General features: G+C 31.6%; 1 protein-coding gene across 1 annotated transcript; it reads right to left on the bottom strand.

The window, feature by feature from the left end:
* Window positions 1–1,270: 1,270 nt before the first annotated feature.
* On the bottom strand, window positions 1,271–22,596 carry LOC117175257 (zinc finger protein 628-like). The gene is made up of 6 exons (XM_033364952.1): window positions 21,982–22,596; window positions 18,530–18,832; window positions 17,985–18,203; window positions 16,728–16,951; window positions 12,769–12,919; window positions 1,271–4,422 (listed from the first exon to the last, which is right to left on the bottom strand). Exons 1-6 carry the CDS (start codon window positions 21,998–22,000, stop codon window positions 4,145–4,147), a joined length of 1,194 nt encoding a protein of 397 aa, XP_033220843.1. The 5' UTR covers window positions 22,001–22,596; the 3' UTR covers window positions 1,271–4,144.
* Window positions 22,597–23,163: the final 567 nt, after the last annotated feature.

Genomic DNA, 23,163 nt, shown 5'->3' with positions numbered 1-23,163 from the left:
CAAAGAATTAAGTTTTTAAGTTAAAATGTCGACTATAGTTTAATAAACAATTGACAAGTTGTTGAGTTAAAAAAAGAATATTATCAACCATACAATTAAATTTAAAATCAAATAGTTGAGAAATTTCAAGCAAAAAAGGTGAATTTTCAATAAACGTAATTGAAATTTCAGCCAAATAGTTGCATTTTCAAACCTGCAAAGATGAATTTTTAACCGAATGGTGAAATTTTCCAACCAGAAATATTTTCAATCTAGTAGTTGAATTTATAAACCAAAAGGATGAATTTTCTATTTAACAGTTGAATTATCAACATAAAAAGTTATGTTTTTAACAAAAAGTATCATTTTTAACGAAGAAGATGAATTTTCCACCAAATACTTGAATTTAAAAAAAAAATTTTTTGAAGCAAAAAGACGATTTTTTTAGCAGAAAGTTGATCGTTTTGAACTAAGAAGATAAGTTTTTAATTAAATAATTTAATCTTTACAAACGAAATTAATTCTTAAACAAATTCTTATAAGATATTTAAATTTTTAAAAAAAGTTTATTTTCAATCCATAAAGATGACGTTTCCATAAAAAAGATGAATTTTCAATCAAATAGTTGAATACAGAAAAAAATTAATGTTTAACCAAATCGTTAAACTTTTAATCAGAAAAGACGAATTTTTAACAAAATCGATATATTTATAAGCAAATGATTGAATTTTAATGTCAAAAGACAAATTTTTTAGAAGAAATTTAAATTTTGAATAAAAAAGTTAATTTTTAACCAAAAATTAAATCGAAAAAAATGGGGAAAATAAAGCAGAATTTTCTTGAAAATAAGGGGACAAAAGGAATATAAAAAAGAAAGAAAAGTAGAGAAAATGTAAAGTCTGTAATTGAATTTGAAATTAATCGTTTTAAAACCGACACAACATTAGAAATTGTTTAATGTAGAATGCTATTAACTTTTTAAGTATGAGGCTTTATTGAAAAATTATTCAATTTTTTTATTTTCTCAATTAAAATGTACAAGTTTTCTAGGTTCGAAGTACAATTTTGGAGGTTTCATTGTGATTAAAATTTAAACTACTGAGTATTTAGAACCTCTGAAGAAGAAGAAAATAAAACAGAAAAAGTCGAGCAGTGAAAATGTTTCAGTTTCATAGCTTATTACTTATTTCTAAATATAAAAGAAGTATTTACGTAAATGTGAAGGGTCGAGAGTAGTCATAAGGCATGCTTATAAGAAAAAACAATCGCTTTATTTAATATCTTCTCTATCGCTAATAAACATATTTTTTAAATTGATAAACCACAGAATTCAACCATCGCTCACTCTTTCACTCTTGAAAAACAATCGCTCTTTGAGCTCTTGCTAACTAAAATATTTTACACCGGAAGTGCCGTCAGAATCGAAGAAAACTTACACAATTTTTTTGGTGTACAATAATGAATATTGATAAAAACCAGATATACATTATAATTATAAATAATCGCAACGAAGCATCGATGTCTCTTTTTTTGCCATTTCTTAACTACCTGCTTAATTAACTTACTTAGGCGACTAATTACATTAATGGTATCATACAATCTTCCCGTGTCTACATACACACATTGGCTCGAGATCTCGAAGTTTTGCGAATTTTTCTTCGAGCGTTCATAATTCATTAAAATTGACAGCAAAAGATCTAGAAAAAAATGTACACACTTTTATTTTAAATTGTGCTCACTAAATGGTTTTATCAAATTCTAACTGCTTTGGAATTTTCATAAAATTTGATAATATTACCATATAACATCCTAAATTTTTACTCTTCTAATTAATTATTTAAACTATTGTCGCTCGAAAAAAAACTCGGGTTCTATCAATCGATCGAGCCAGTTTAAAATTATCTTTGGTCCTCTAGCCGATATGAATCTTTGCCGGACAGTTGAAATTTAGCAATAAAAACCAACAACCCTGTCTTTCTTCACCCCTCTATATCCAATCTTATGGTTTCTAAATCGCAAACACAATCACGTGCAGAAAAAATACAGTGCGTTTTTATAATATTTTCCTCATTAAATCGGGTGCTTTTTACTTTTTACAGGTGCTGGAAAACGTGAAATTGTCCATCTTGGTTTCTCATTAATAATATTTTAACGTTTCTCTTCTGTACAGATATTCTGGATTTTAGAGGATGAATTTACACCCTATTTACAAAAAAGTTGATCTAACAATCAATTTTTTAAATTTACATTTTCACTTTTAGTAATTTGTATCATTTTCATTTTCATTAGTCACTACTTTAAGTATCGACCGCAGAAATAATATTTTTTTCGCTGTTTGACGTATAACAAACTCCTCTTTGGCACCAATAAAATATAAGAAATTGTTGAATAATAAATCGAATTTGGAGGAAGGAGGATGCTTTCCTCCTCCTTCATTTTTTGGTCTTCAAAAATAGTTTCGATCAAAATGTACAGATTTTCCGAATTTCCGATATATTTTTTTTCATTGTTCAATGGAACAATTTTTCGAGACGGACGGCTTTGGCTTCGACGGACTATGACATGTAATTAACACATGTACGTATGTACACGGTCGTGATTCACGCAAGATAATGCCCACGAACTCAAAGAAAAATGTATAAATTAGATTTTTTTCTTTAACCTCGGGTGCGTCTAAAATTTCCGTTAATCGATCTTACGTTCAAATGGAAAATAAAATCGATTAAAACAAAGTTTTCGATTTTTATTTCTTGCGTTGCTGTCTACGTCTAATATAAATATAGTAACATACTTTATTAAATAGAATGATTCAGGTATGCGGTGACACCGAAAGGCACATGCAGACACTCTTTAATTATAATCGTAGATCTATGGGGGACACGTGCGCAGATTATTTTTATGTATAAAAAAATATATTTTTCAAATTATTATCAAGCTTGAATCAACAAAATATCAATACTTTGAGACTGAAAATCACGTGATGGATTGAATTGCGCACATGTACTGGTATCTATCGTATAAATATTTGCATAATGGACGGTTTAAGATTCTTTGACAGATCATTTTCGTTTGTTACTTCTCCCCTCCCTAATTCTTATTTTTATTTCCTCTCTCGTTATTAAGTACCATTATTACAACCGGCAGACCTTGGGAAATCAAATTATATTTTTTTATATCTTTGTAAACATTTAAGAATAGGTTAATTACTGATTGAAAATTTAATTTAATTTCATCAAACTGTCTTGGAGATAAAATCCGTTTAATAAAACTTTTTAGGGCATCTGCTGAATAAAGGATTTGACGCGGAGTAGCGTGAAGATGAAATCTCTTTAAAATCATCGGTGCAATCATAGTTTGTCGAGCCAGGTGATCAATCATCGATGCGTTTTATCATAAAATATGATCGATCGCAACACTCGCGTTAGAAAAAGGCAGTTCTGAATTTTGCATGTGCACTTGATTCTCCAGCACTCGCGATTATTGGCATATAATGATTGCAAAAAAAATGCACACGACAAGAAAGAAAGTAAAAAATATTGCAAGTCTCATGTACAAACTCTTTAAAGAGTACGACTCTTTTATTTATTTTTCCCAATCAGTGGTCGTTTATAGGTAATTAAATTAAAAGCAGTACTTAAGGATATTAAGTAGCCATCAGAATTCTGCTTGTGGCTACTTAAACTGTAAGGATACACTAATGACCAAAAATATTATGTTATTTTGCATATTAAATTGTATAAGACTCTTAATAAGGTTTTAAACTCACTGATTAAGCAATTTATTTCTCCCCTCTCATAAAAATAAAACGTAGGAGTACTTTATACTATTTTGATTTTTGATATTTCAAAGTCTGCTCGGTTCTGATAAGATAGAAAAAATCGAACGGTTCATCTACTCAAAATCCAAAGAAAAAATATATAATTTCAAAGTATAATCAAACAGAGAATTTTTACTTCGGATTTCTTTGTTTTCTTCCCGATAGATGAAACGCCGGGCACTAGTCTATTTTTTAAATGGAATTATTCGATGCCTGAAGGACTAAAATATGCACTCTGTGCAAATAAATAATATTATGAAATTGTGTGACCTAAAATCCTTAAATTTTGGTTTCACCTTTGAATTTTAAAATATACATTTTAGGTCGAAATTCGAAATATACTTAATTTCAACTACTACCAGGTATTGGTATCATGTGATAAGAAGATGTGGGAGGTGTTGTGTGTCTTACAGAAGGTGGTACCTGAAGAGATCTATAATCTAGGGCAGGTGCAGCAGGATGCTGACCTTCACGATGCCTTCTAAGATCAACTTTTCGTTGGAAAGCCTTTTCACAAAGACCACACTGGAAGGGTTTGTAGCCAGTGTGTTTTCTCATGTGGGTTATCAAATTACTGCTTTGAGAAAAGGCCTTTCCGCATACGACACATTTATGTGGCTTCTCACCTGGAACAGAAAAAGAAAACTCTGGTTAAAATCAGATCGAATTTTTTGAAGAAAATACATTTTCTATTTCCGTAAACTAATTGGAAAATTAGTATAATAAACGTCATGAAGGAAATTAAATTAAGTAAAATTGTGATAATATGAGCTGTATGTAGGATATGGAATTGTCCGCGAAGATTAGCCCAACGCAGCTGAATCAACTAATAACTCATGATATGTGTGCATGGTTCTTCGTAAAACGCTTTCAATAGGCATGAGCAAATCCATAAATTTATTGTCTGGAATCACCTGACATCGATCAATGTTTCAGTTTCATTTTGAAGAAAGGACTGCACTTATAAATAATTTACAGTAAATAAAAGAAAGATAAATGAGAAAGTAATAAGTAATTCCCATCCATGGTATGTTGAACAAAATAGTCGAACTATTAACCGGAAATGATGAATTTTTAACAAAAAAGTTGAGTTTTCTAGCTAAAACGTGAAATTATTTCAAAAACATTAAACCACCCTGGAATAATTTATCCATATAATGGAAAGCAGCATGCGGGTCTGAGAAAAAATGGTTAAATAAATCAATTTAAATAAATCTACACTATATCACCGCGTGGAATTTCCGATGATTTCACTCGTCGTTCATTCCACATTGTCACTTGATGTCTGACTAATTAACATAATCACAATCTGTGCTAACAGACCACCAATTCGAAAGAAATTTCAAAACAATTTTCTGCAGTGGTGTTATGTTTTCATAAAAAAAAAAACGTCACAAATGTTTTTATGGAAAAAACTGAGCAGGTCTAACTTTATAACGAATTTAAATAATTTTATTTTAGACTTTGGATAAGTCGATACTTTAATAGCTGAGGAAACATTGAGAGGAAAGTTTGATGCAATTTTTAGGGATATTTTACATGATTATTAAGTTGAAATATTAATGCTAAGCTAATGTTTGGCCATGGATAATTAGAGTGACAGTCAAGGTTTTTCAATAGGTGTTTGTTGAGGGTGTCAGCGACCCAAGAAAATATCGATTCTGAGGACTCATTACCGACCCCTTGTAATGACTTAAATATTTACCGAAAGGTTTGCTAGCAGCCGATTTTAATGATAGACTCTCTAGAAGACGCGATTCGTCGACTTTTAATTATGCAGGACATACTTAATGAATCGACAGGAATAATACCACTATGTTTCTGTTAACGAGCAAATCGATGAATCAGAATTAGGTCTGAATCGGATTCTAGAATTCAAAAGCGATTTATCAACTCTAAAGGATTTAATCCAGGCAATACCCAATTTCTTTATTAATTATAGTGACATATCTACCAGCTGGTTTCAAGTTCAGATTCAAATATTACACAATTTTAAAAGGTTTAATTTTACAATCTTCAATTTAATATTAATGCTTTCAACTACAGATTATTAAATTTTTTATCAGTTTATGAAAAAAGCGAATTTATTTGAAATATTGTTGGAAAATGTAAATTGTGTTTCGCCGAGAGCCCTTAGTCAAAAAATAAAAAAAGTACACCTTTTTATAATTGAGCGAGACTTTAATTTTATCTTAGACCTAAAAAAATAATTTTTGTAAGATATATTATTACATTATTGAATCGCCCTCCAAATTATTTTAAATATCTTCTAATATTGAAATAGTTGTAAACCCACTTGTGGCAACATTCAAGATAATTATACCAGAAAAATGTTTCTTGATGGAAACTTCCATAACTGCTTAAATAAAACTTAATACGCATGTTTCATGGCACAGTAAGAAAGTGTATTTAGGTTTTGAAGTTTTTTATTTACATTGATAGATTATATTATTCACTTTGAATTAGACAGAAGGCACAAGAATTTAAAACTTCAGATTTTCAAAATTACAATACCAGAAATAAATTATAAACCAAAAATATAATCGTACACCTTTTAAATCAATAGAATTAACCTTCAACCATAAAAAGGGACTTTTCACAAAGCGAGACGATATTAATTGCGAAAGTAAAATCAAATCTGAAAGGTTTCCGGTTAAAAAAAAATCCAGGCTGTTTGCCGGCTTCTTTCCAATGCTCAAAATTCCAAGTTAATTCCCGGTTTTCCCTGTAAGTAGCCAACCTGAATACTTATAATAAAATGAACTTGCATAACATTCTTTTTATTTTTATGAATCTTTCATTCACAAGTTTGAAATGTTAACTACTTTTATTTTTCTGGCAAATCTTTTAAATTTCTTTGATCTAGATACGTTTCCCCTTTAAGTGGGTTACTGACTAAAACTATGTAAAGTGATATCAACTCTGAAAGTCTTAATGACAATTGTTTTCAATTGGAGGATAATAAGTAAATTCACTCTTAGAAGAAAAACACATAATTTGATCTGCGAAGGGTTGAAGCACAATTCTGCGAACTTGAACGTAACCCTTCTTTTTTTTCTTATTGAACGCGAAGTAAAAGTTGTGGGGAAACACAAAGCGGTAGGAAATCAATTTGCAAAGACAATGCGTCTCCAATATATTTTCCATTATTTATAGTTCGACAGGGCAGTGACCGTCCACTGGAATACCGTGCTATGTATAACTTTTTTCATTGCATCTTTCTTCCCACTCTTTTTCCGGTAAATCATTCAAACCCGGGTTCATAGTTTCAAAGAAGAAACTTAATGGCGAGTAGTAGTTTGAATAAGAAATAGCTTCACTTTAATACCAGCAGTACCCGGTTTAGTCTTCCAGGCTTCTGACTCAGTTGAGAAATTCAAAATAGTGTCATAAGTAGCATGAATTTTGAACAAAAGTAGCAAAATAGCAATATGCAATTTAAAACCTATTAAGTCGAGGGGTTAACTATTTTTCAAGAACTATTTAAAAATACAAATATTTGAAATAATATTTAATAATACTGAAAAAGCTTTGAAAACCTATGAAATACTTTCAAATATATGAAATCCGTTAAAAACCTATAAGCCGCCAGAAAAATCTGTTGAAATCTTTGAAGCACAGTGAAGTTTTGTAGGATATGTTATTGAAGTCAATCCGCGAAGAATTTCGAAAATATGTGACAAAGTGAAAGAGTCTTTGCTTCAGAGAGGGATTTGAGAAAATCGTAGCATGAGTGTCATTTTTTTCAAAATAGTGTCAATAGTGGCGTGAGTCTGCGACCTGGTCTTATGTGTACGAAAAAAATACGCAACTAAGAATCTAGATTGATTACATTGCTTTTCCAATGTAGAGTTAGCTGATAACTAAAATAATTCAACTTTATCAAAAAAATTGCGGTTTACCTAACATGGCCAGACATGGCCAGCAAAGCAGAATACTTTGGTTGCGATAAATCGAACCTGTTTTTCAACAACACGGGTCATCACCACGTCATTGTAATAAATAAGAAAACTCATAATTGCAGTGACCTACAAACGTAATTGCACGTATTTGTTGGCGCTAGAATCGGCCAGTTTTCGCATTTAGGGACAAATCGTCTTATCTTTGAAGTAAAAGGCAAATAGTTCTGATAACCGATATCTAACCACGTAAGTGTCGCTGTTTAATGGCAAGTGTATTTTTCAGGGTTAAACTATTACAGCTTACATAATTATACTGGAATAATTCCCCTCTATTTATTTGTCAAGAAAGTTTCAAAGTTCTTTGGGGATCTTTTAGCGAGCAATAATAAATGCTATTCAATTGGCTACCGCAAGCTAATATACTTGAAAAAATTGGAAAAAGTTACTAATTTAAGCTAAAAAGGGAATAAAAGTGACCATACTGTTCACATAAAGAGACCTGCAATTCCCATAAAACACGTATCTGCTCAAAAATTCTGATTCCATTATACATTTAATTTATCGGCTTGCTATTTATAAGATTAGACGGAATTCTATTGCTGAATTCAAGGGTGAAAACCAAGGACACAACTGTCAATATAAATTTTACAAGTACTGTTTAGACAAATTGGAATTAATTTCATTACAAGCTGAATAAATTTTTGATACTTAACTGCCGCATTTACTATTTATATATTTCGATGATTCGATGATTTCGATGATTCACAATAGCTAGAAACCTAGAAAATTCTAAACTAAAATAATTTACATTTTAATATTGCAGGGTTTACAACCTAAAATGCTCTCGAACACCAAGGTTAGTAAGGTGATTTTTTACGGAAATACAAGAATAATGCTGGATTAAATTATTTCAAGTAAAATTAATGTGGTTACCATATTGACTTCAATATGAAACGCTTTAAATTTTCACCTATGAATTGAAAATATTGCAATTTCAACAAAAAAGATGGTTTTTTAAGCAAAAATGATGAATTTTCAATTAAGAAGACTAATTTTTTACTAAAAACGAGAATTTGCGACAAAATACATCAATCATCAACAAAAAAGTTAAACTTTCTACTAAAAAAGTGAAAGTTTCAAGCAAAAATTAAATAGTTCAATTTTTAGTTAAAATTATTAATTTTCAAAAAAAAAATTTCAACAAAATACTTAAACTTTCACAAAAAGAAATGAACTAGAATGATGAATTTTTAGCCAAAAAACATGAAAATTCAACAAAATAGTTAAATACTTAACTAAAACAGATAATTAATTTCCAACCAAGCAGTTCCATTTTTAATCAACGAAAACTTACGATTTCTACTAAGAGATCAATTTTCAATGGGATAGTTGAATTTTTAACCTTACACATTAATTTTCTACCACGAAGATCCACTTTCTACCAGAAAAGATGAACATTCAACACAATATAAGTGAATTTTTAACCAAATGGTTCAATCTTCAACTAAAAAAATGGATTTTCTATAGAAAAATACGCATTTTGAACTAAATATTTTAAGTTTCTACTGAAAAAGATAAATTTTTAATCTAAGATAAAATAGTTAAAGTTTTAGTAAAAAAATTATTTTTTACGGAATATCCCAATTTTTAACCAAAGGAATCAATTTTATATTAAAATGATTGATTATTATTTATATAAATTCATGTTTAACAAAATAGTTAAATCTTTAGCGATTTTCAATCCAATAACAATTGAAAAAAAATCCAATAACACTTGAAATTTAAAAAAAAAATAATTTTCTACCAAGAAAACTAAAATTCTCACTAAAAGTTGAATTTTTAACAAAAAGAAAAGAAAAATTTTCTATCAAAAGAGATACATTTTTATTAAAAGCGTTGAGTTCTTTAAGCTAGAAAGTATAATGTTTTAGAACAAATTTGACTTTTAATCCCTAAAGACAGCTAAATTTTATTTTGAAAAAGAGGGAATTTCAACCAAAAGTTGAATTTTTAACCAAATAGTTGATTTTCTTTCAAAAAGTAACAAAAAGGGACTCAAGTGACTTTTTGGCAGTCCTCGTTATTTGGTTTCTGTGGATTTGAACGATATGAAATTATTAGAAATTCCTGGACGTTGACGAAACTAGCAGCGTTTTTTGAAACAGGGTGTTCGTTTTTCTTCAGTGCACCCCCTCTTTTGAATTTAATTAGCCCGCGACATGCATCCCAACGGCAGCTCGTGTTGGTCACGTGCCACACACGCTTTTTGGCCGGAAACTCACTTAGCACACGGCAAACAGCCCATTTCCCATCGTGCCTTCCTTCCGGTCATTCTCGGACACGCTCGACTCGTTACGCCGCGAGAATTTACCCCAAAGGCATCGCCTCATCGCGATTAAGGGTGCGAAAGGGTTTCCAAGATCATAGATTGAGGTAAGGAATCAGTTAGACCTGTCAGACTACAGATAGTGTAGTTTTATGATGCATTTTAATAAGGGCATGTGCGCCAAAGAAAAAAAAATCATACTAATGATTTAATTTAAAATTCTCTAATTAAAATTGCAACCTTATGATACTGATCTAAATTTAAGACCTCATTACCTCAATTGGAATTACCATGGAAGTTTTAACAGATTTAGATTTTTAAATAAGAAATAAACATATTAAAAATTGTTAAAATTCACAGGCTTTTCATATTTCAATTTAAATAGAAAGGATATAAATTCAGAGACTTTAAAAACCAAATGTTCACATTAAATCCGAAGCCTTCTATTGAATAATTTAAAATGCTATACATTATAATGCTATAAATTAAACACGCCTGGTCATTTTCTGGATTAAAATTGAAAGAGATAGACTTGATTCACAATGACTGAGGAAAAAATAACAAAATAATTTCTCATAGGTAAAGTAGGAGCTGATTCAAATGACAAAAGGCGTGGATATGAATAATTTGAGGAAATTGGAAACTTTAAATCCAGTCGACAACTAATATAATGGTTGGGCTTCACAAATTGCCAGTGTGACCCCAAATGTTGTGCATTATTGAGAAATCGTCGCATTTATTTTATTTGATTGTCATGTTGGGGTTGATTACCACATAAGGTCTATATAGACTCAGAATTCTGTAGCGCCCCTTTCTTCAGGGCAAGAAGGGGGATCTTCGGCTAAAATGGGGGAACAAACCACACTTGTCCTAGAAAAGCCAACATTTGGACTACAGAATAAGCCATATGTCAAGAATTTAAGGAAAGTACAATTTAATTATTTTCGTAATAATGATATAATTGCAATTAAAGTCACAAATCTGGATTGATTCCATCGACCTTATGCAAAAAGTTTCTAGACAATTGTCTGCAATTTTCGAATCGATAAAAACTTTTCTCCATGGAACATTCTAGCCCTAATGCATTATCATTGTCGAAAGATCTTATCGTGTGAATACTTCAGTAAGCAAATAAAGAGCAATAATTCGATGGAAAAATACAATACTACCAATAATTATGAAAAAAATTTAGAACAAAAGTTCAAATTTAGGGTGCATACTTAAAGTGCACACCCGGTCGAAAGAGTTTGTTCATGTTTAACGAAAGAAAACTTTTTCCTAAATGTTGAGAACATTTAATAAAGGGTTGAAGAGTTTTCGACCTAACGAGGCACCTCTCATGCATAATTTAAAAACACTTTTAGAGTTAGGCAAGATCCTCTTGTACGAAATATTACATCGTTATAGCGCGGAAAAAAGTAACCTGTAATTTCTACCGGTGCTCTTCAACGATTTTCGAACGAGCGATAAATACATATATAACATGAGCGGCTTTGGAGAAATATCGAGTGTAAGTGAATTTTTATTTTGGTTGTATATTTTCTCATTGCTTTTTTATTCAAATTAGGGTGGAATATATGGTGCTATGATTGAAAATATAAAACAGCAGGAAGATACTCAAATTGTTAAATCTGCAAACTGATTTGGATTAAAGACAATCAAATTTATCTGGGTTTAAACATAACTGAAACAATCTTTAGTCTTCATCACCTGAACTTGAAAATTGAGTATTACATCGAGACAAGTTTTACTTAAAATCAGATCTCCAACCATTTTAGGATCTAACAATTTTAAGTATTCTATTTTATTTTTAAGATGTTATTATACTAATTCTTGTATAAAATTCGGGGTTTTTTTCTTTCTAGAAGACGTACTATACATTGTTTCATACAATATTTTCTTAATAGATCGAATTTCATTGTCATGTTCATTGTTTTTAACTATCTTTTTCCCAATTTTGGAAATGTGAACACTTACGAAGAACCATGTAGCTAATTATTTAATTTCAGAATATACGGCGAATTCAAAACATTGTAAGTGAATTGAAAAAGAAATGTAACCAATTAAATAAAATTAGAATAAATTCAGAGAGATTGAAGGGAAATAAGAATTCGTTGAGATTCATAAAATTGGAAGCGAATAAAAACCATTTTTTTTTTTTTTTAAAGAAAATCTCAAATTTGGAGTGAATTGAGAAGAATTGATTTAATTTAAAGAATTCAAGTGAATTCAATAAAATTCAGGTAAATTAAAAAACTTAAGAGAATTCCAAGGACTTCAAAAGAGTGAATTCAACCAAATTTAAGAAAATTCAAGATTCAATTCATATCAAATCAAGGTAAATAAAAATAATTCAAGTGAATAGAACAAAGTATTTGAAATGCAAAAAAGTCCATTGATTTCATATAAATGGGATTGAATAGAATTGATGAATAAGAATCTGATAAAATTCATAAGGATTCAAGTTAAATTAAAAATACTTTAGGGTTAATTAAAAAAACTTAAAAATCTAAAAAAGATCTATTCAATTAATTGAGTTTCAAAGGAATTTAAAAGAATTAAAAAAATGCAATACAATTTAGAAATTCTTGGATTTTCTATTTTAGTTTATTGAAAGAAGTGATTAAAGCGATGTTTTATTTTAAAAAGTGACTTTATTTTAAAAAGGTGGCTAAAAAGTGATTTAAGAATGATTTTAAATTTTATTGTCTACGTACTATCCTATATACATTTTTTGTACTCACCAGTATGAATGTAGGTGTGTTTCTTCATGTCGGATTTTTGGTGAAATCTTTTACCACAATACTGGCAAGGATAGGGCCTCGTATCGGAGTGAATCAGCAAATGCGTGCTGAGTGTACTAGACCTTTTGAAAGCCTTCCCACATTGCTTACACTGTAACAAAAAGAGAAGAAATCTTTCAGAAAAAAATTAGGAAAATTTATGTTAACTTTCGAAGACAAACATTCTTAAAAGTACTGGCTTTATTCAGTCACACTATTTATTTTATATTCGCAACGAAAAAAATACCTGAAATAATTAGACATTAAACTAATTGGCATTAATTTCAAGACCTGATGTTAAATTACTTTCTTGTGAATTTGACATTCAATTTTAAAATTCACATAATGAGGACTAAGATACAAATTGATATGGCTCAAATCCAGACAAAGCTGTAATTAATCAAAACCAATTTTAAGGTGTAATAATTTTATGCATTCTTTTTCGCTGCGTTCTAAACAGAATATAAATTTAAAGAATTGAAAATTTCTATATTTAATTTTTAAATTGACATAAGAACCGGACGCGCCTGTATTTGCGCAGTGCCGTTTTCTCGACGTATTGTCACAGAGGCGCCAGTGCTGACAATACTACATCCATTCTTGTTCTTAAACAATGAACCATGCTTCACAGAATCGCATAGCATGTGCTTTTACTTCTATGAAATTATCAGTACAAAACTTTGCATGATTCACGTCCCTACTTTCGATCAATTTATAACACTTGTCCGTTTTTTTTAAATTAAAATAGTACAACAAAGAAAGTAAATAGTTTTAAGTTGTATCATTTTTGATACATGAAGATAAATCAAGGTGTCTATCCAACAGATGATTTTAGATTCCCGCTTTTCCTACGGTCAATTTTAAAATGATTTTCCAGATTTCTAAGATTTCTTTTTTGGAACAGTGAATTTTGGAAAAGAAGTTAAACTCTTTATAAAATTTCCTAGTCCAAGTATTATGATTTTGTCACGTAAATACCATGTTCCAGCTCATAATTAAAGTAATAGAATATATGAAACCATTTGCAAGATGCATATTATTACGTTCGAGAGAAAAATCTCGATCACTGAATAAAATTTCCGGTCGTTTTCCGATTTCCCGGTCAACTAGACACCCTGTAAATGAACGTAAAATGAAAATTTTAATTATTCGAAATGAGATGCAACCAATTCCATACCAATGGTTTTCTGTGATGAACAACGTTGCAACAAGTTCTTAGAAGATACTAAATGATAAATATTACTCACCGTGTGAAAATGCATTAAAGATAGAAGAAGAATAAGAACTGGAAAAGAATCCGAAGGAAAAAGTCAATTGTATGAATGAAAGTGCCAAAGGGTGTGGAACAGTGGAGTCGAGAGTAACATTTGTTGCCGCGTAAAAGCCTCCACTTCCGGTTTTACTTTAAGACAAAGAATGCTTGACGATGCCCTGTGGTTGCTGATTATTTACTGATCGTGATTCAAATAAATCACAATTCAAACCCAAGAAATGAAACTGTTATTTTCAAATATGAAAATTCAATTAAAATTATTATTATAAAATAATATGAATGTATTATCCGCCAACTTGGAAGCACCATTGAAGAAACTTTTGATAACCAATTGCACCCGAATTATTTATTTCAAAATAAAATGAAACTTTGGGATCGATAATCTGACGAATATTATCGAAAAAAGTGCAGGCAATTATATAAATTACGGGGCAAGACGAAAGTAAGTACTTAAATATGTATAGGCAACCTGCGTGCACTTTACGCTACTTACGTGATCTCTCATCACACATCGCCACCTGCACGCGGCGAAAATATTTATTTCGATCAAAATTTTATATTTGTCCCTTGCTTGCTTAATCGATATATTTACAAAGCAATATTTCTGTATGATTGTAAAATATTATCTTTGAACTTTATGGCTTTCAGTGATATAAAGAAACACTGAATCTCTTCCCTTGAACCAATTTACTTAGAAGCGTGTAATTTAAATAATATTACTGGTATAGATCAATCGCGATCATGTGAGCTTTATTTTTTTCTATCTAATCGATCTAATAAAAATATGTTATGACTTTCCCTGTCTTCAATTGACGCTAATGTAATTAGCGAAGCTTTTAGGATGTCGTTTTTTTATCTAGATCCTAATTATTTTAGAATTAATAGTATTTCAGTATTTAGTAAGTTCTGCCACATTTTTCGAAGATCTGACTTTTGGCACCGCACTTTCTTTAAAACAAAAAATTTGTAATTCTCTTTTCTAAACATAAGAGCGTTAAAAAGTTGGAGTTGAACGATAAAAATGTGCACTTTATCATTTTTTGAAGGACATGGAGTAGTACAATATTGACATCTGTATTCTAATATCACCAGTTGTAAAATGAAGTCGAGTTTAAGTGCAAGAGTTCATGGAAAATCGAAGCTTTTTACGATCTGCAGTGGAAGCTCGACACGTTTGTCATAAAACAAGTATGCCAGGGTAATTCACGCCTTGTGTGATAGAAGTTACTCATAATAATAGACACAAACCCCTAAATGAATTCTTACGTAATTTTTTCGCGATAGAAGACTCTTTCGAAAATTTAACTTAATAAAATTCAGTAATTTTGTTGGCATACTTTTTGGGAAGGTGAAGAATTAATTGAGCGAGGCGTATTTGGACAAAATCAAGTAGCGAGTATCAAGAAAGAATATCCACCTTATGGAAGTCCAAGTGAGATTTCTAGGACCGATACTTTTTCCGTTCCTCAAAAGCCTAAGCATCACCTTATCTTCGATATTTTGATGTTTGTTCGCCGCCACTAGGGTCCACGAGGCCCCAGGGACTTGGACATCTCTATTTTTCGCTTCTCTTGAAACCTTTCTGATTTTTCTCAAGAGCTTCTTTACAGAAAAAAAAATTCTTGGTCGGTAGATTGGAGCAAATTTGACCGAAGTCTTGTTTATATAATATTATACAATATTCTGGCTTTAACTATGCTCAGTTTTATACGAATGAATTTCTGAAATATTAAAACATTTTAATTATTTGCATTGTATAATGAAAGTATCAGGATTGCCCAGCGAGTGTAAAGCCTGCGGATACAAAATACCAGTCTGGTTTAAGTTTCAACAAGATAATTCAATTTTGAACCAAATTGTTGAATTCTCAACCAAATGGTCGCTTTTTCAAACCAAATAACTAAAATTTTGAGATTAATCTTCACAACAACAACAAATGTTTACCCAATTAGTTCAATTTTCAAACCAGACGTGGAATTTGTCAACCAAAAAACCGAATTTTCTGTAAAACAGATCAATTTTCCACCCGAAAATATGAATTTTAAGCAAAAAACTTAATGTTCAACCAAACAGTTTCATTTTGAACCATAAAAGAAGAAATTTCAGACGCAGTAGATTAGTTTTCTACTACAAAGTAGATTTTTCAACATATGAGACAAAATTGTTGAATTTTCAAACAAATGGTAAATCTATTAACTAAAACTATAATCATAAGGAGGAATCAAGTTAAGCAAAGCATTAGAAATAGGAAAACAAGATAAATAAATTACGAAGAGGCCATCAAGAGGTGTCAACTGAAAATTGTCGAAACATTTAATTACGTAATTTATAGATATCCCCTAACAAAAATATTACATCAAGGTGTTTGCAAAATTTACTTTCGAGAATTCCCTTACTTTTGCCTGGCCAACTTTTTATTTTTGCTAGCCATTAATATTTATGGATCAGAATCTTAATCTTGTTATATTTTCAACAAAGAATCTTATATAAACGGAACAAAATCATTTCAAATCTAATTTTAAAATTTTCAATAAAATTTCTTGTCTTTTTCTTGAATTCCAGATTCTCCTTAGCCAACGGCCACCCTGAACCTTGAAAAAATTATAACCTGAATATCTCTAAATTTGAAAAATGTTTCGCTACATACCTGAAATGTTCTCTCCGACGACGAGGGTGGCGTCAAGGGCGAGTGGTGAATTTGCCGAGTTATTACTGGGGTTGTTCCTAAAGGGGAATGCCGATCAGAAGGTGCCCTCGTCTCCCTGGCTTCTCTCTCGCAGACTGAACCAGGTGACCAGATTTCACCCTTCCGACTGTTTGTTGAAGACACATCACTCGGTTTCGTACTCAGGTTTAATGGAACTTCCTCGTCTGAAATCAAATTAAAACTCTGTTCTTCAAAATTCGTTTTATAATTAAAATTCACATTATTTTACAATAAAAAATTAAAATTAAAATAAATTATAATTTTTCTTAGAATCAATTTTCAAAATTTAACATTTAAGGTATAAATCAACTTCAAGTAATGAAATATACTATTTTTTTAGACAGAAAAAAAAAATAAAATTTTATTCATAAATTAAATATTATAAGAAGAAAAATATCTCAATTAAGTGTGATTTTTTTCTCTTTCACAACACTGTTGAATAATCAGGTTACATTTTCTCTTTTTATCGCAAATCTTCAATAATTTGCCTTTATCATTTTTTTTTTTTTTTTATAAAATTAATTAATCGCAACTTCAAAAAAAAGGGAAAAGAAATGGACATTTTCGAATAAAGGGATTATAAGCTACTTTTTTTAAAACAAGGGGAAAAAGTGGAATGACTGTGATCCCTTAAGTAACAAAAGACATTTGTCTCTCGAAAAATTCTTTTGTGAAAATCCCAAATTAAAGTAAAGTCAAATTACATGCAACAATGTAACACAAAAGGGGAGATTAGCTTCATAGTCAATTTTGAAAAGAATAGCACGGCAGAAGGAGGCGTTGTCCTGAAAAGAATTTACGGTGGTTTCTTGTTCCTCTTGCCGGCAGGTGGGCGACACGCGAGCGGTCCTAAATCCAGAGGGCAAAAAGGAGCGAGAAAGGTGGAAGAGAGTCGAGAAGCGAGAGTGAAGAAGAGTAAATTAAGAACCCGCATGCGGGACAGAAGTGAATATAAAGAAATGAAGAAAAAAACAGTTATAGCAAAATTGAAATAAAAGGATAAGAAGGATCTATTAGACAGCAATTTAACTCACAGCGCTACAGAGTGATGATTCCTCTTCTTCGGCTCTTGTCTTAATTTTCTATACATATAATACTATGATCGACTTGAATTTTAACAAATTATATGAAACAAGGAAGAGAAAAGAGAAACTTCTTCTGTAGGATATAAAAATTAAGGAAAGCAAGTACACTCACCGAATTTTGCTTTCTCGGGTGTGCACCTTCGGGGCGAGCCAGCCCTCTCAGGACTTGGTGGTTCAGGGTGAACCGGTGAGCCACTGGCCATAGATGTCGTCTGCTGTGAAGGAATTCTGGGAGGCGCAAGGGAATGGGGTAGCAGAAGGCCCACAGCATGATGGGCCCACCAAGCAGTGCTGGCCGCATATCCACCATACATTAAACCACAACGCATCTCTGTAACATGAGTATCCAGTCTTTTAAAATCAGAACAATGTCTAAAATTAAGACTTACAACTAATTATATATTCCACTTTGAATTATGGTTATCATCATTTGTTCGACCTTTTTTCACGGGGTACAGAGTGGATACTATTCTCACATTCACTGAAGAAATCTAGTTTACAACATTATGCAAAATAATCTACTTTTCCACTGGGGACCATAGATGAAATAAATATAAGTGATACTTTGAACAAGAATATGGTATTAAATTAAAAAAAAATAGATTATCCACTATCTACCAGAGGCAATAATGAATTATTTCTGTCAATTTTACGTACCTCGAGAGGTCGAATTCGCAGAGAGTGGTAGATTCTGCACCCGCTGTAGTTCAGTGTTGTATCCGGAGACAATGGTGAAGGCACTTAATCGGTCCTGGGCAGGTTGACTAAGGGTGGAGGGATTCGAAATTGTACTGCTTGAACTGCTGCTACCCAGACCACCTGGACTCCAGGGCGACGAAGGCAAGACGCTGGGGCTGTTCGGCGGTGAGAGCGTCGCTGGGGGCGATAAAGCTCCCGCCGGAACTCCCACTAGATTGCAGTGTAGTTCTGGCTTTATGTACCAGGATCTCGACACCGCTTCTGCAGAGAATAAAAACACCTTCAAATAAAATTCACCCAACAAGACACCGTTTATTTTAGTTATTCACACTTGACCACGATTCAATGTGTACCCGATGCCCCAATCTTCATTCAAAATTTATTTTGACTTCTTTTAGAACATCTTTTATGAGTTCTTTTAGAGCGTGGACTCGGTGAACCATTTGGTCAAGGGTTAATCACTGGCCCCAATATTTGCATTACAAATTCTTTCTGGTCTTACATGTGATCTTATTGACAGCATTATAATTTTTTAAAATAATTTTTTACTTTTACTCATTAAATATGTTTCATAATGAAAGGGAACAATTTTTTGGATTTTAGACAACTTAATTTTGTTGTATTGACGTTCCCGGTAAAACGGAATCGTTGTAGAGAGGAAGAATTCATTGGATGTCACTATCAGACCTTTTTTATCGGAAAAACGATCAACAATATTCGTAGACATACAAGAAACGTAAAAATTGTGTACGATATTGGGTATATCAACGTGCGTGCATCGTCTGCACTGGTTGGGCAAATGATCGTATCTGAGGTCGAAGGGACGTGATTGTCTGGCCAGCTTTATGTCGTGACGAGTTCGCAGATGGCGAACCAAGTTTAATAATGAAAATAAGAACAATATCGTTAATATTTATAAAGCATATTGTCTCCTGAAATCAGCAATAACACGCCACTAAGATTTCATCATTATATATCATTTATATTTTCATTTTAAAACGTTTTTTTAACAAATAAGTAAATAGCCTATAATAAAAAAAAATATGTTAAACACCTGAATTATTTGTCATTCCCAAAACATTATATTAGAAACGAATAGAATATTTGCAGAAAAATAAATTAGACTATTAGTGATTTTAATGCCTCAACGTATGGAGTAGCAATAGAAGCTTAATAAACGAATCTAGATATTTAAAAAAATTAAAAACTTCACTTCCATATCCCAAACTTCTAAATCTGGATTATACATTGTTAATGGCTTTATCGTTTAGGATCAACGTTTGAAAAATAAACAGTCGTAGAAAAACGAGATGATTGTGTGAAAATCATTATCCATTCGCTTCTAATTAAGAATCAGAATTAAAAGCAGAGGAAAATCGAAAATAATGTATATAAGCACGAAGAAATTAATGTTTGCACCATATTTTCATATTATGTTAAACATGTATGTTTCATTAATTTACGCTGTTCTAGTATGTAGGTGGATCAAGCCGAATTTACATTTATGGAAATAAATTGTCCTTCATCAAGAAATATTTTAGCTGTACTAATAAAGATTGTAAACAATTTTGCCCGCTTCCCAATTTTCCTGTTGAATAATGTAAAACATATTTTGATTTCGTCAGGTTTGTTGAAATGACAAAGCACATTTTTTTAATCGACTTTGGTTAAAAAAACAGCATGGAATGATTTGTCTTTCGCACTTGAGAAAACAATTGGAAGCGAGCACTTTCGAAGTTTATCTTCACTTGGAACAGTATATCTCTCGTTGATTATAATACTTTTGTTTAAATTTTATTTCTAGCTAAAAATCGAAACTTCTGAAATAAATCTGTGTATGAAACAGAAATGTCAATAAGGGCAAATTGGCTATTATTAATATTCAAGATCTAACTGAAAGGAATAAAAAATTTAACTGATTCAAACTTCGAGAACACTCAAATCACGAAAAATATTAATCGAATAATACTCACATTATTAACAAATCATTCACTCGACTCGTTCCAAGTGTTATCTCCAATTTATTATGAATTACGGGTATAATGTGTGTATAGTTTTTTAAATTGGAATTCTGGTGCTCTAGTTGAGAATTGGTTAAAAATATTTACGAAATCTGGAACGCAGGAACTGATCAATGCAACTGTTCAAATACATGAATCGAAGTAAAGTGTTAGTCGTTTCTGGTTCGAACAAAGTTATACAACAACAGATAACATTCGTCCACGTTTTAACAACGCAGAAAGCGATTCATAATGAATTATTTAAAATTTAATATACATTTTTATCACTGATATTCTTTACTATTTTGCTATATAGCAGTTAAATTAATTCACGATGTCTTTGACCATTACTTCTTTTTAAAGCTGAATCAATTCCACATGTATGCAATTCTTTCACTTTAATTATCATTTCTATTTTTGTACCACGAAACAAAAATAATATGTTTATCATCAACAACCTGGTCATTAGACAATTAAAACTCTTTAGGTACTTAAGTATTCAATTACGAAATAGAATGCTGTTCTTATTATCAGAGAGCCTATATATGTTTCAAGCGGATGGCGAGAAGAGTTTTATTAAAAATCACAAAAGCTGTGACAATGTTGTAATAAATAAAATTTGGTATTTAAAACACTTTTAAAATCCACATTTTCTCAGTTAAAGATCTGGTTTAGCTTGGAGAATAACAGAAATAGCAAAATAACAAGATTTTTCCTTAATTTAAATGATTTAATGAATGAAATCGAAAGTAAGATATCTCACTAAGAACCTTTAGAAGAAATTTGCAATATTAATTACGCTTATAAGATAACACTTGTGTGACATATAAAAGATGTTTTATTCATGATTTTCCAATGCGAGTGACACTTTTTTAGTCACATTCTCTTATGTATATCCAAAATGTTTTCCTTCATTTTTGAAGAACAAGAAATGCTTGAAGGGAATATTGATTCTCGTCAGTGTAAAAATTCAACTGTTCGCTATCAAGATATCAAAAATCAAATGTAAATGACGATAAATTCAATGAATAAAGCTTTGTTCAATTCAAAACATATTTGTATGAGATGAGATGATGTACGCCAGCTACGGCAATTTGATTTTCATTTACATATCGAGTTATTAGACAAAATTTTCTGTGTTTAAATCTATATCAAAGTCTGTTAAAAATTCTGCTGAAGTGTAGTACTAATATTTATGTTTTTAAATAAAAATATATAATTTATCAATCCAAAACAATTCACAACAAATTTTCTTAAAAAACGTTTACCTAATTGTTTTTCTTTTTCCCGAGTTATTGTCAAACCAACGATTCATGAACATATTTTACAGACATTTCTGATCAACTTGAGAATTTGTCTGACGATCCAGGAAGAATATACAATTTTCAAAAATAATTTTGAAACACTTACCGCACATCACGTTCCGCATATGCGACCTTGAAGGGTTAAGATCTCTTCCACTGGTTCATCCCACGAAACAAAACTAATCCACTAAATGTAAGTCAGTACGAAGTCAACACTTTGAACTTAAACTTGAACATGCAAAACTAGATAACAGCACAGTAGAGCTTCGACACTAGCAGACAACCGGTTGGCACGTGTCTGTTCTTTGCTCTTCTACACGAAACGACACGTGATTGGTTCTCCAATCATAGCCTATTTAAAGTAACATCAAAAAGGCGATAAATTGATAGAGAAATATTCCTGAAGTGTCACGAAGTCTGTCGATGTGGAACACATCCAGTTGGTAGCTGCTACCAAAATCCTTATCAGATCTGATGTTTCTTTTAGGATACAAAAATTCCAGGTTCTTCTGATTAGGTTTGAGAATCCTTTCAAGATGTCAATAACATCAGTAAAGTCACTATCAGGATCCAAAAGATGGATATTGTTTAGGTCAAGATGAGTCTGACGTTTGAAACTTCGGATGATTTTCTTGTATAAAGTTGACGATAGTTCAGAAACTTATAAGGAAGGATAGTCCTGGGCCGGTTTGGAGAGGCTGAAGGAACGTGAGCATCCCAACGTAGAGCAGGACCCTGACTGACCCCAGTGTAGCGAGTGGTCGGTTCCCTTACCTGCTCGGTTTCTCTTCGAATTACTCACACAGGGTAGCGCACACATGGCACCGGTGCTTCACGTGTGCACGCTACCTGCACGCTCCGCCCACACGTGGTGGGGATCTTCTTCTCACGAGGTATCTAGAAGCCTGATACCCGATTCTGATCAACCAGCTCCCCCCTCTTTCGTCGCTCCACCACCTTTTCTATCCCTTTTTAACAAATTAACCTCTTCTCTATCTCGAGACCACCTTTTCAGATTCCCGCATCTATTCTGCTCGTGGCGACTTGGAGAGGTGGTGTTGATTCTTGATTCGTTGGAAGTAACCGGAAATGAGTGTGGGAACACTTATAAATCGGGTTATGTGACATAGATACTTTATTAGAAGGGGGATGTCAATTTTTATTAGGTATTTTGATATAAGTAATTCGAATGGAAGGGTGAAACACTTTTTTTGTGGGAATGTTTGTCGTAAATCTTATCATTATAGAGGAATAAGACAGAGGAACGAAACGTGGTTTGGGGTTACAA

Source organism: Belonocnema kinseyi, chromosome 6 (genome assembly GCF_010883055.1).
Source record: "Belonocnema kinseyi isolate 2016_QV_RU_SX_M_011 chromosome 6, B_treatae_v1, whole genome shotgun sequence".
Taxonomy (NCBI): Eukaryota; Metazoa; Arthropoda; class Insecta; order Hymenoptera; family Cynipidae; genus Belonocnema; species Belonocnema kinseyi.
This window is presented reverse-complemented; position numbering and strand designations above follow the sequence as displayed.

What these genes read in the sequence shown, in the direction of transcription:
- LOC117175257 (XM_033364952.1), bottom strand. An exon ending in TGCGAATTCGACCTCTCGAG is followed by an intron (nt 18,204 to 18,529) that starts GTACGTAAAATT and finishes CTCATGTTACAG; the next exon opens with AGATGCGTTGTGGTTTAATG. An exon ending in ACACACCTACATTCATACTG is followed by an intron (nt 4,423 to 12,768) that starts GTGAGTACAAAA and finishes TTTCTGTTCCAG; the next exon opens with GTGAGAAGCCACATAAATGT.